The sequence below is a fragment of the Sinocyclocheilus anshuiensis genome, unplaced genomic scaffold (genome assembly GCF_001515605.1).
Source record: "Sinocyclocheilus anshuiensis isolate Anshui unplaced genomic scaffold, SAMN03320099.WGS_v1.1 scaffold461, whole genome shotgun sequence".
Lineage (NCBI taxonomy): Eukaryota > Metazoa > Chordata > Actinopteri > Cypriniformes > Cyprinidae > Sinocyclocheilus > Sinocyclocheilus anshuiensis.
In genome coordinates this window covers 1,754,926-1,765,833 of record NW_015541005.1, presented here as the reverse complement: position 1 = coordinate 1,765,833, position 10,908 = coordinate 1,754,926, and the positions used below count along the sequence as shown (strand labels likewise).

Sequence of the window (10,908 nt, the reverse complement as noted above, 5' to 3'; positions counted from 1 at the left end):
GAGCAGAGAGCAAGCGCACAGAGTTTGTGTCGTGCGCTGAGGAAATCTCTATCGCGATATAACGGTGGAATACATCAATGGGAGTTCCAAAACACCTGATTTTGGAAACGGCGACGAGAGTTTGTCAAAGGCAAAGTTGTACTAACTGCTCTTGGAGTTCACATTCGCTAAAACGGTAAGATTCCACTTTTACGCGCAACTAAACTTTAGCCTACTGTTAAAACAGTTTAACGGGCTGTTTTCGATTGAAATGTTCGGATTTAAGAGCGTTTTGTTGGGTTTATTTACGTTATAATGCAACGCTTATAACAACACTTATCAAGTAAACTTTAGAATTTTAAAATAGTTTGTATACTGTAGCAATGCTAAAATAAAAAGACTTATGAAATAAACTTCTATTACGCTTTCTTTTAGATAGAAGTTTTATCAAATAAACTTAAACACCTAATGCCCTGATAATGGAGTGAACAGGATTAGTCAATTTTACAGATACATTCAGATGAGTCACTATCTATGTTGCCATGAAACAAGCGAGTTTACTGCAGCCTGTGTGGCTTTATCAGTACACCATGTGATTGACTTGGAAAGGCCACTGATTAACTGTGTTCTTCACTTGCTCTTCAACAGACAGATGAGTCTCATCTAGATGACCTTCCTGTGGTACGGCATGGAAGACCACACCGGTTGGTCTTTCCTGTAGGATGGTGGCGCACAGTTCAGTGGAAGGGAATCAAGGCACAGAAGAACCCCAAGCGAGGACAGAAGCCTCCCCAGAGGTCTCCCAATCCCAAAGGCCCAGGCCAAGCCAACTGGCAGCGGTTATCCAGACACATTTCAGGCCCTTCAACTATGCCAGGGACTTCAAGACCATCGCGAAGACCACCTCAATGCTAGAGGAGAGTGGCTTCTATTGGGGTCCCATGACTGTGGAGGAAGCGCATCAGAAGCTGAAGAAGGAGCCAGTGGGAACTTTCCTGATCCGGGACAGTCGTCAGAGTGACGTCTTCTTTACACTGAGTTACACAGCACAAAACGGTCCCGTCAGCGTCCGGATTACCTTCAAGAATTCCAAATTCAGTCTGACTGGCAGCAAGCAATCTTTTGACTGTCTTTTCAAACTGCTGGAGCACTACATCAGTTCCCCGAAGAAGGGTCTCGTCAGGCCCTACAGGAAAGAACAGGTGCAGTCCCTGCAGCAGCTGTGCCGCAGACGGATTATTGAAACATGCGGCGGAAAAGACATCGACTGCATCCCTGTGCACCCGATCCTCAAAGACTTCCTCCATGCCTTCCCTCATCCACTATGAAGACGAGACTCATTGCATTAAAGCGCTGCTGGAATATTCTGGAGATACTTGATGGACTCCTCGTGGTCCTGCTCTGTTTTAGGACGCAGGAATCATACTGTAGCACATTTTGGAATATCATTCTTGAACACTGCACAATGAAAGTTTACATTGTTTGTGAATGTTTACACTCTATGGGAATATTGTGTTCCTTCGATTATATTTCTGCTATGCAGAAAGATTTATTTCAAGATAATACTTTTTATAAAAATAATAAATATATTTGTAAACAACTTAAAACATCTCAATTTTTACTTTATTTGTTGGGGGATTCATGCACTCGGAGACCTGAATGGAAATGCTTGATTACTGTTTTTTTGTTATTAGATTCAGAAAAAAGCAGATCTACTTTAGTCATCAAATGGAGTTGTTTTTAACTATCACATTTCAATGAAAGGCTTAGTGAACACAAATGAATGGCTACAAAAATACCAGTTATATTTAAATTAAAAGTTTTTAAATTATATTCAAATAAAGGTTTGCATATCTAAAAAACAATAATCAAATTAAACTATGTAGGCAAGAACTTTTCTTTCAATATTGCTATTCGTTTTTATCTAAACATACACTAAATAACGGCCAGATGACATTTCAAATGAAATAAGTGCTTAAATAGACTACAGGCGAGAAGTTTCCAAATTGAGCCTCACCCTTGTCTAACAAGATTCAAGATTCATATCTTAGCCTAATCCCTGCCCAGGAAACCCGCCTTTTTCTTAGACTCTGACAGGTCATGTTTAAGCTATGGTGTATTTTACTAGATTACGGGCTTTGTGTACCTGGATTCCTGAAATGACATACAGTCAGACAGGGACTTATAGGAAGTCCAGGCCAGACATTCTGCACTGAACCAGGCTGATTAATCAGGGTAGTAGCGTGGTTGAGGGGCGGAGCTGTGGTGACCGTAAACTGCTCATGGCTCAGACAGACATTTACAAGAAATGAAGTGGGTTGTGAGGACTGATGGAGTGTGAAGGGGAGGAGCCTGTGATCTCCAGAGACGCTCGTACACGTCGGTATCAATAAAACTCTGCGACACATCTGACAGGCTTACGCAGAAAAGTGACTAAGAACAAAACAATACTCGGCATCAGGGGTTCACGTAAACTTTAGATCACTGCTTGGAATTCCATTCGAGGCTGAAGGAAGTGATCTGCACTGTTCAGTCATCAGATAAGACTATGACAAGATGTTGAAACACTCAGATTGTGTTTTATTCTGTGTCAGACCCCGTTTTGAATGATCCTCTCGATAGAACAATGGGAATGAGCTGTTCTCTGGCTACATGTAGAGGTTCGAATCAATCATTAGCCAAACAGTGGATATAAACATGTCAAAGGTCAAAAGGAAGAGCTTTGTTACAAGTAAGCTTATCTTTGCGGGGAAAAAAACCCTTCCTGATTCTAATGAATTCATGTTATCATAATGTGGAAGTGAGGGGGAAATCATTCGATGCGCCCGGCTGGCTTATTTATCAAGGGATTTCCTTCTCCACTCTCAGCGCAGATTATCGATTAACTTTGTACATTTAATTCACACGTGAATCTGACACAAACAGGAAACTATTTACTCAGAAAATCGAACGGAGGAGCCTCGTTTGATCAGGTTAGATAGGTCGCTGAGGTTGACTGCGTGAACTGGTCGGTGTGGTAGAGGGTTAATCGGTCTATCTTCCCTCGCTCGCCTCTAGTGATTAATACACATGAAAGCGCAGTCACTTCCAGGAAAAGAGACAGTTGTGTTTCCCTGAAGAGCCCCTAATCTCCACTGCATCTGGCCTCAATTTACACAAACATACATGTGTACACACTCCTGAGCCGTGTATTTCCTTTTGGAACCACAACGCTCCCCTCCAAAATGACAGATATACACACACAAGCCCGTGTGGGTAATCTGTTCATAGAAACGGCCCTGGGTTGTGCTTTGAGTGCTCAAACTCAACCCATCCATGCAGAAAAGCTGAACCGAGCTGAGCTGACTCTCAAAGACTAAAATAAAATAAATAAAAATAAAAAAGTCAATAGAAGGCTAATACGTTTTAAAAAGAGTTTACATTTGTGGATAATAATAAAAAATAAAGCAATAATAGAGTTCATATTTGCAGCAAATAAGTCTTTTGGTAATAATAAAAAAGGTATATGTGTGGCATAGTTGTGGCAAATAATAATTTTTTTTGGTAAATAAAATAAAAAAGTTCATATTTGTGGCAAATAATAAAATGGGGGGGAAAACAATAAAACAAACAAACCATTTGTGGCAAATAATGCATTTTTGAGAAAATAAAAATGTCTAAATGAAAAGGCAAGTAGCTAACTCATTGACTAACTAGATGTTGGTCTGGAAACTCATTAGCCGTGATCAAACTGTAATTTTTAAAAATCTATTTATAGTTATGATGCTGAAGCCCCCTGGGCGTGGTTTTTGTAAATTGACAATGTTTCAGACCACAAAGCTATATTCCAGGAAGGCAAGTGATAGGGCTACCCACATAATGGTTACTATGACAACACTCATCTCTTGCCATCCCACATCAAGGTAAAAGGTCCCCATGGCCTCCACTGAGAATATGTGGGCAGGACTTCCAATTCACTGATTCACAAAGATAAACGTGTTTCACGCTAACAGAACACAAAGACCACCATTCTGTCATCTCCTCAGCCCCTTTTCCATACATAAACAGGTGGGTTTTAGATGGTTTGAGTATTAGTAAAGAAATATTTAGTAATTTCACACGTAAGGTCCCTATGAGGGGTTTGCGGCCCCTAGGGGCTCTATAGAGGTACTGCAGGGGGTCCAATAACACCTTTTTGACCTGATATTGGCGAAAAAAGGTGAATTAAAAACAAAATTAAGGCAACTTCAACCAAATTTAAATGTTTCATTATTTCATGCAACGTTCAATTTTAGTAGTTAAAATTAAAATATTCAAGTATACAGCTCATCAACAAAGATCATTTTAAAGGCTTCGCAACATAGCGCCTGCAACAATCTCACCATCTCATCTATTTACAGTGAAATACAGGGTGCTGTATTGTGGCAAGTCATATGGCTCTTCTCAGGTAAATAATGCAAACCACAAGCTATTGAGTGTGTTCTTCAGAAATAACACCCTTGTGATGCATCTTTCAGCAGAAGGCATGAGACACTATCAGCATGGGCTCCTGGAACAAGACCTCTAGAGAATACGCCAATGAGTCTCTCATGAGACTGTCTGTGTGCATCCATTTATAGTCGCTCTTAATAAGCTTCGTATCAACCCGTTTCTCAGACCAGAGGAACCACACTGAAGATAAAGGTCGCGTTTGTTCATTTAACAGATGCTTTTATCCAAACCGACATACTTGAGACTGACGTCACAGCCTAATTTTTCACAGAAATGCTTATTGATAGTGAATTGAAAGAAAAGAGAGAGAGAGAAATAATTGAATATATAAGTAGAAATTAAATAAAGAATGAATCTAAGAAAGGGAGGAAGAAAAAATAAATAAAACACGGTTGGTGTGGGGGCACCAAGGTGGTATGAGACTGTTGTATGAGTATGGTGCACAAGAGAGAATCCTTTCACCCTTAACGGGGAGGGTTGATTTACTACCCGTTCTCCTTCAAAACCTTTCCCAAGCCCTGAGGGGGGAATCACTTTATTTAGGAGTGAATCCGGTGTCACGTGCATTCAATCCACTTTGACATGTTCAGTCATTCAAAAACGGCCCTAGTGATGTGGTCGAATCTTGTAACCCCCCCACATTCGCGTACAAAAAAAAAGAAAATAAATAATAATAATAAAATAAAAGAAGAAGAAATAATAATACTAAATAAATAAATGGGAATGGGAAGGAATAAATAAATAAGAAAGTGAATGAATGAAAGGGGAGGCATAGGAAAAGAACAAACATATGAAATGCATATATACATATTAACAGTGTTGGGGAAAGTTACTTTTAAAAGTAATGCATTACAATATTGCGTTACTTCCTTAAAAAGTAACTAATTACGTTACTTAGTTACTTTTTATTGAAAGTCATTTGTTGCGTTACTTTTTAAATCTGGGCTGGGCTTGCTTGTTTGCTTTTAATATAAAAAGTTCTATTTTTGGCAAATGTAAAAGCACTTTCACACCAAAAGCCTCAGGCTGAAGGAAATGTAAATTCACGTCTGTACAGTAGAACACAGAAGAAGAAAGTTCAACACTCTTCAGCAATAAAAAAAGAAGAAGAAATGTTAATGTGTAATTTTTGCTTATTAGTATGGTTGAATTGGATCACCGAAGGTCAGCAGCAAATTGGTTAATAAAATGGGATTAAATACATAAAGGATATTTGTATTATTTAACATATTTAATTATTGCAGCTTTGAGTCATATTCTGAGTTGCTTTTAACTTTTTATTAATTTTGAGGAAAACTAAATCTGATTTTTTTTTGTTTGTTTTTTGTGAGTGAGATGAATTAATGCATGTTCACATTTATTCTAGAACTAAAGTAACATCTTACTCCCGATTTCTCTCAACAAGGGGACAGGAGAGCTTTCAATCAATAAATGGGGAAAAAAAGTAACTGGTGTTACTTATTTGAAAAAGTAACTCAGATATTTTCTTGTAAATTAAAAAGTAATGTGTTACTTTACTAGTTACTAGAAAAAAGTAATCTGATTACGTAACTCGTGTTACTTGTAATGCGTTACCCCAACACTGCATATTAATATATTCAGTGGTAGTATTATAATAGTAGAAATAAAATGTATAATAATAAAACTATACATTATGTCAATAGAATACATCAGTACAAGGAGACATGCCTAAACATATACACATACATTAGTACATATACAAATGCATAAACGTGCACATACATACAAATATTTATATATCTGCTCCTAGGTCTATATATTCACTCCCCTTATTCATCTTTTCTAACTATATGTTTGTAAAGTTGATGTTGGGAGAGTGCGTGGGTCCGGTGCCAGGTTTCTGATGTATATTGAAATAAGTCAGAAATTGATTCCAGATGTCCGTAAATATAAATATATATTTTCTTATTTGTGTATGTTATTTTTTTCTAATGAAATATATTCTATAAGAAGGTTAGTCCAGTGGTTGATGTGTATAATTTTTTTGATTTCCAGTTTAACAGAACTATTTTTTGGCGATAGTTAGAGAGATGAGGAGGGATGATCTGTGGTATTACCCAGTAAACAGAATGATGGAGACAGAGGAATCCTACAGCCCATAATGATAGAAAGTTTATCAGTCACTGATATCCAAAATGAATAAACATGTTGGCAGGTCCATGTGGCATGCAGATAGTCACTGGTGCTACCCAGTGAGCATTGTGAGCAAATATCTGTCGCTTAGACCCATTTTACATTTTTTTCCTTTGAGTAATGCGAGTCCTGTGAACTATCTTGTACTGTATTAGTGTAGGTTTGTATTGCTAGTCACAGAAAAGATATTACTACAGACTTCTTTCCAGAAGTCGGTGTTGGGGGAGAAATCCAAGTCATTTTCCCATTTAGCCACTGGTAAAATTATTGTTGAATTAGTATAGAAATCACATTTTTCTCAGTATCACACAGATCCATAACTGGTTTCTGGATAAGCACTTAAAAAATCCCCTCAAGAGACCCAAACACTGAGAATCCCACCTATTCTAGGAAACGATGACTATTGGGAATTACATAGACTTGTTGATATTTCAAAAGAACAGGAAACTTGCAAATGTTCTTTGACAGAATAACTACATATAAACAGTGTGAGAGGAAAGATTTTATAGCAGAACAATGTTTAATGAGATGACACTTCATTATAAATGGTTTAAAAAAAGGTAAGACGACCAAAATGTACATCAGAATAATTTATTGCATGACTTTGATAGCTCCAGTTGGTAAATTAATTATAACATTAGATCAAAACAAATCTTTACACTGTGTACAAACTATGATGCCCCCCTTCTCCACAATGAATTCAACCTCAAAATACTGATATAGGCAGAATTAATCGTATTGCTTTAAAGGTAATATTTTACAAACTCCGCCGATAAAGCTTAAATAGGAGTGTTTTTCTTTGGAAAGAAAAGCACCCAGTCACGGTTGCCACACATTTGCATCTGTGCCACACCGCAAGAGTTTGTGGATCCCTTCTATGTGTGCAGTCTATAAACCGAAAATTAATTTTCCATTTCAGTCCATTAGTGACTGAAATTAGTCCAACTACTTGAATCTGTTAGTGAAATAAATGAGTCTTGAATTACTGTTATTGCACACCAAAGTAAAATGAAACCACAAATACATCACACCCAGCTTTGATTACGTGTGTCCAGCACAAGCTCTCGATGACCTCTAGAATATTAAGTGTTAAAGAACATTAAAACACACCTAAAAATACGGATAAGTTGCCTCAGCTTTAAAAAGGGAAGAGACCACTTTAGTGGTACTTAAAGCTATAACTACATGAACGGAAACAGGTAAATTCATCCAGATTTCAAATTGCTTTAGAAAGAAAACAAATGCGTGCATGTACGGCAGTGACAAACGCTTAGGAATGAAACTCTATGACATCAGGTTTGTTCACCTGATGAAATAATAACGTGACCGATATAAGTGAGTCAGCGGTTTTTGTACAAAAAGGCTTGATGGTGCAAGAGTTCATGGGTTGAATGATCTTAAATGCAGCGATGAATTAAAACGGGTTACTTCAAGCTCATATCGGTTCCTTGCGATCTCCAAAGAAGAACACAAAAGGGCTTTTTTTCAAAACGATGAAGTGAAAACTAATGTTCAGCCAAAACTAAATATACCTTCAGAAAAGAGCACCGCTGGATAGACCCAGAAGTCTTTGTACATTCCTCAGTGTTAAGACTGGTAAAATCAAGCGGGCTTTCCCCACAAACCCACTCAGGTACAGATTTATACAAACACGCCCTCTCCTCTCCATCTGCTCGGTATCATAAAACCATTTGTGCACACTCTCCAACAGTCGCACACAATCACAAAACAGTCACACATGCAGAGAAACAGCTGGATCAACTCACTCACGACACAGAAAAAAGACTGTGCTTTAAGCAGCACTCACTCGTGACAAACAATAATGTCATTTTTCTAAGAGTGCCGTTTTCCTCTGAAATGCATCATGGTCTTGATATAAGGAAAAGTACTGGTAACCGCTGTGTTGACACAGTCGACAAATACACATGGATACAACTGAGGGCCTGAATCACTAAAGCTGAAAGCATGTGCCAACTAGCTTAAGTAGCTTGTGCAAAACCAGAATCGGTCATGCTCACATTGAGTAATCAACATTAACATGCGTTCTTGCTTTAGTAACCTGGCCCTAATTTTCTTGGTATATTTTAGTTGAGCTGTATCAGTCTATCGCGGTTTCCTCCTCCAGGTCTGGGTTGTCCGTTTGGTCGGCCGTGACGCCTGTAGAGTCTGTCTCGGGCTGAGTCACAGGTTCCTCCCTCTGAATCTGCATCAAATCCTCAGTTTCTGCACTAAGCAATGGCCCAGACTCAGAAGATGGCTCATCTTCCTCTGGAATAATTGAAATATCCTTCCTGTCATCTAGAGACTGTGCGTCCCTCGCCCTCGTGGCGTTGTCTTCTTTTCGGCCAGGAACCGCCGTCTCTTCTCCGTCTGCAGAGGCGTCATCCTGGACGGAGGACTGGGTGCTGAAGGAGTGCAGGTGAGGTGGGTCGGCGGGGGGCAGCAGGGTCAGGGAGTCCACACTCAGCGTTTCGGCGTCATTATCAGACAGGAGGGAGATGGTGGGTTGCGGTGCAGGGGTGAGGCTAGGTGCCAGGGCGAGTCCTGAAACAGGGAGAGCAGGGCCGGTGAGTTCTGCACATGACTTATGGAGAAGGCGGTGGGAATTACACACATGCAGAAACGTCTATTCATACTGAACATACAAACCAGAAAAAAGGTGAACTGCATGCAGTGCCGAGGAGGAGAATGTCAGCTTTGTTACGTGTGTGCGCTTGTGATACATAGACAAATGTGCGCGATAAATGTGAGAGTTTATTAGTTTTGCGGAGATGTTTGGTAGACGGATAGGATGGATTGATAGATGGCTAGATACTAGTGCTGGGCAGTTTGACCAAAAATCTGTATCACGTTTTTTTAGGATTCTGGTGGTTTCACGGTTTAGCATGTTTTTTTTTCCCTGACTGAGCCTTTATATGAATCAGATTGCATGAAACAGTTGCAGAACCACTGCATTTTAATCATAATCCAAACAAACATACTACACTATCCACCTTTTTCTTCAACACGGAAGTAAGCCTGTGCGTGAGACTTCCGGTTCATTAGCCACTATAGGGAAGTAACGAGAAGAATAACAATGTGCAGTAAATGGTAAAACTGTTTGCACTACAAACCCGTGTGTACATAATTAAGATAATACATTAAAATAATAGGGGTTTGGAAAAATGAATCGTTAAGCGAATCGTTGAGCAAGTAAGGGAAAAATAAATGCATATTATAAGACAATGAAAATGTTTTTTGACCTTGCATGCATGTCAACCTGTTGTTGGGGACTCCCAAAACCAAAATATGAAACTTTCATTACCCATAATAGGGGCACTTTAAAGCAAAAAGAGAATGGTCTGTCCTTAGCTTTGTGAAATTATGCTAAATAAAACAGCTGCATGAAACAGAAACAGCAGGCGGGCTGCATTAAACTCAAATTCATTCTCAGACAGCAGGTGGCGCTTATGGATCAGCAGCAATAGAACGTTTCCTTGGTTACTGCTGTAAACAAAGCAGCACTGCACATTAATATGCATTATATGGAGATAAGATAAAAAGAAAACACCATCTAAACTTTTCCGAAGACAGTCAGTTTACCTCAGAGATACATTCATATAAACCCCCACCCCAATTCAGTATTTAGGATTTTCTTCCAATATTTTACGCATCGTGAACAGTGATCTTGCTCTGGCTGATGCAGTATTTTCTCCTCTTTGCTTTCGTCTTCAGCGTCTCTGGCTTCTGTTAATGGCCGTTTACAGTTGGTTTATTTGCCCAGTTAAAGAATAGTTATGTTATGTTTTATTAATATTTCTCTAACCATTAGTCAGAAATAGGGGTGTAACGGTACACGTATTCTAAAATTTTCGGTACGGGCCTTTCGGTTTGGTACGCACGTGTACCGAACAAATCATTAAATTTTTTTCAGGAAATTCAGACAATAAATGCCGTTTTGGGAGCTCTTTGATGTAGTGTGACAGATCGCTGAGTAAACGCCTTATACAGTTCTGATGGCAGCACGATCATCCCTTCCTCTTTAATACTAGTTTTAATGTAAAATAAACATGAATGAACATCTCATGCATCATGTAATCGCACAATCAGTGTTTTACTCGCGGAAAGATGTGAATAAAACTAAATGTTACGTGGCATTTCATTACCTCAGGCAAGTCATCAGTGTCCACAGCTCGTCAGTTCACCAGAGAAATTAAGTCTAGAGAAGAGCATTTTGCGAAATATATACTCTATATCAGGGGTGCCCAAACTCGGTCCTGGAGGGCCGGTGTCCTGCAGAGTTTAGCTCCAACCCTAATCAAAGGG

At 39.0% G+C, this 10,908-nt stretch overlaps 2 protein-coding genes across 6 annotated transcripts in view; one reads left to right on the top strand and one right to left on the bottom strand.

Annotated features, from left to right (window-relative positions):
* LOC107690337 (suppressor of cytokine signaling 1-like) lies at nt 1-1,574 on the top strand. The gene is made up of 2 exons (XM_016488639.1): nt 1-175; nt 628-1,574. The coding sequence occupies exon 2, from the start codon at nt 702-704 to the stop codon at nt 1,305-1,307; it is 606 nt and encodes a 201-aa protein (XP_016344125.1). The 5' UTR covers nt 1-175; nt 628-701; the 3' UTR covers nt 1,308-1,574.
* A 5,610-nt stretch (nt 1,575-7,184) lies between these two features.
* Nucleotides 7,185-10,908, bottom strand: part of clec16a (C-type lectin domain containing 16A) — a 59,202-nt gene continuing 55,478 nt past the window's right edge. For 4 of the 5 annotated variants that reach the window (XM_016488542.1, XM_016488539.1, XM_016488541.1 and 1 more), the window contains one exon: nt 7,185-9,147. In XM_016488542.1, coding sequence (XP_016344028.1) covers nt 8,702-9,147 — 446 coding nt within the window. In that variant the 3' untranslated portion in view covers nt 7,185-8,701. The remainder of the gene's footprint in view (nt 9,148-10,908) is intronic. The other variant, XM_016488543.1, reaches the window with a different exon arrangement.

Excerpts from the sequence above, each read along its gene's own strand:
- LOC107690337 (XM_016488639.1), top strand. The coding sequence starts at position 702 with ATGGTGGCGCACAGTTCAGTGGAAGGGAATCAAGGCACAGAAGAACCC.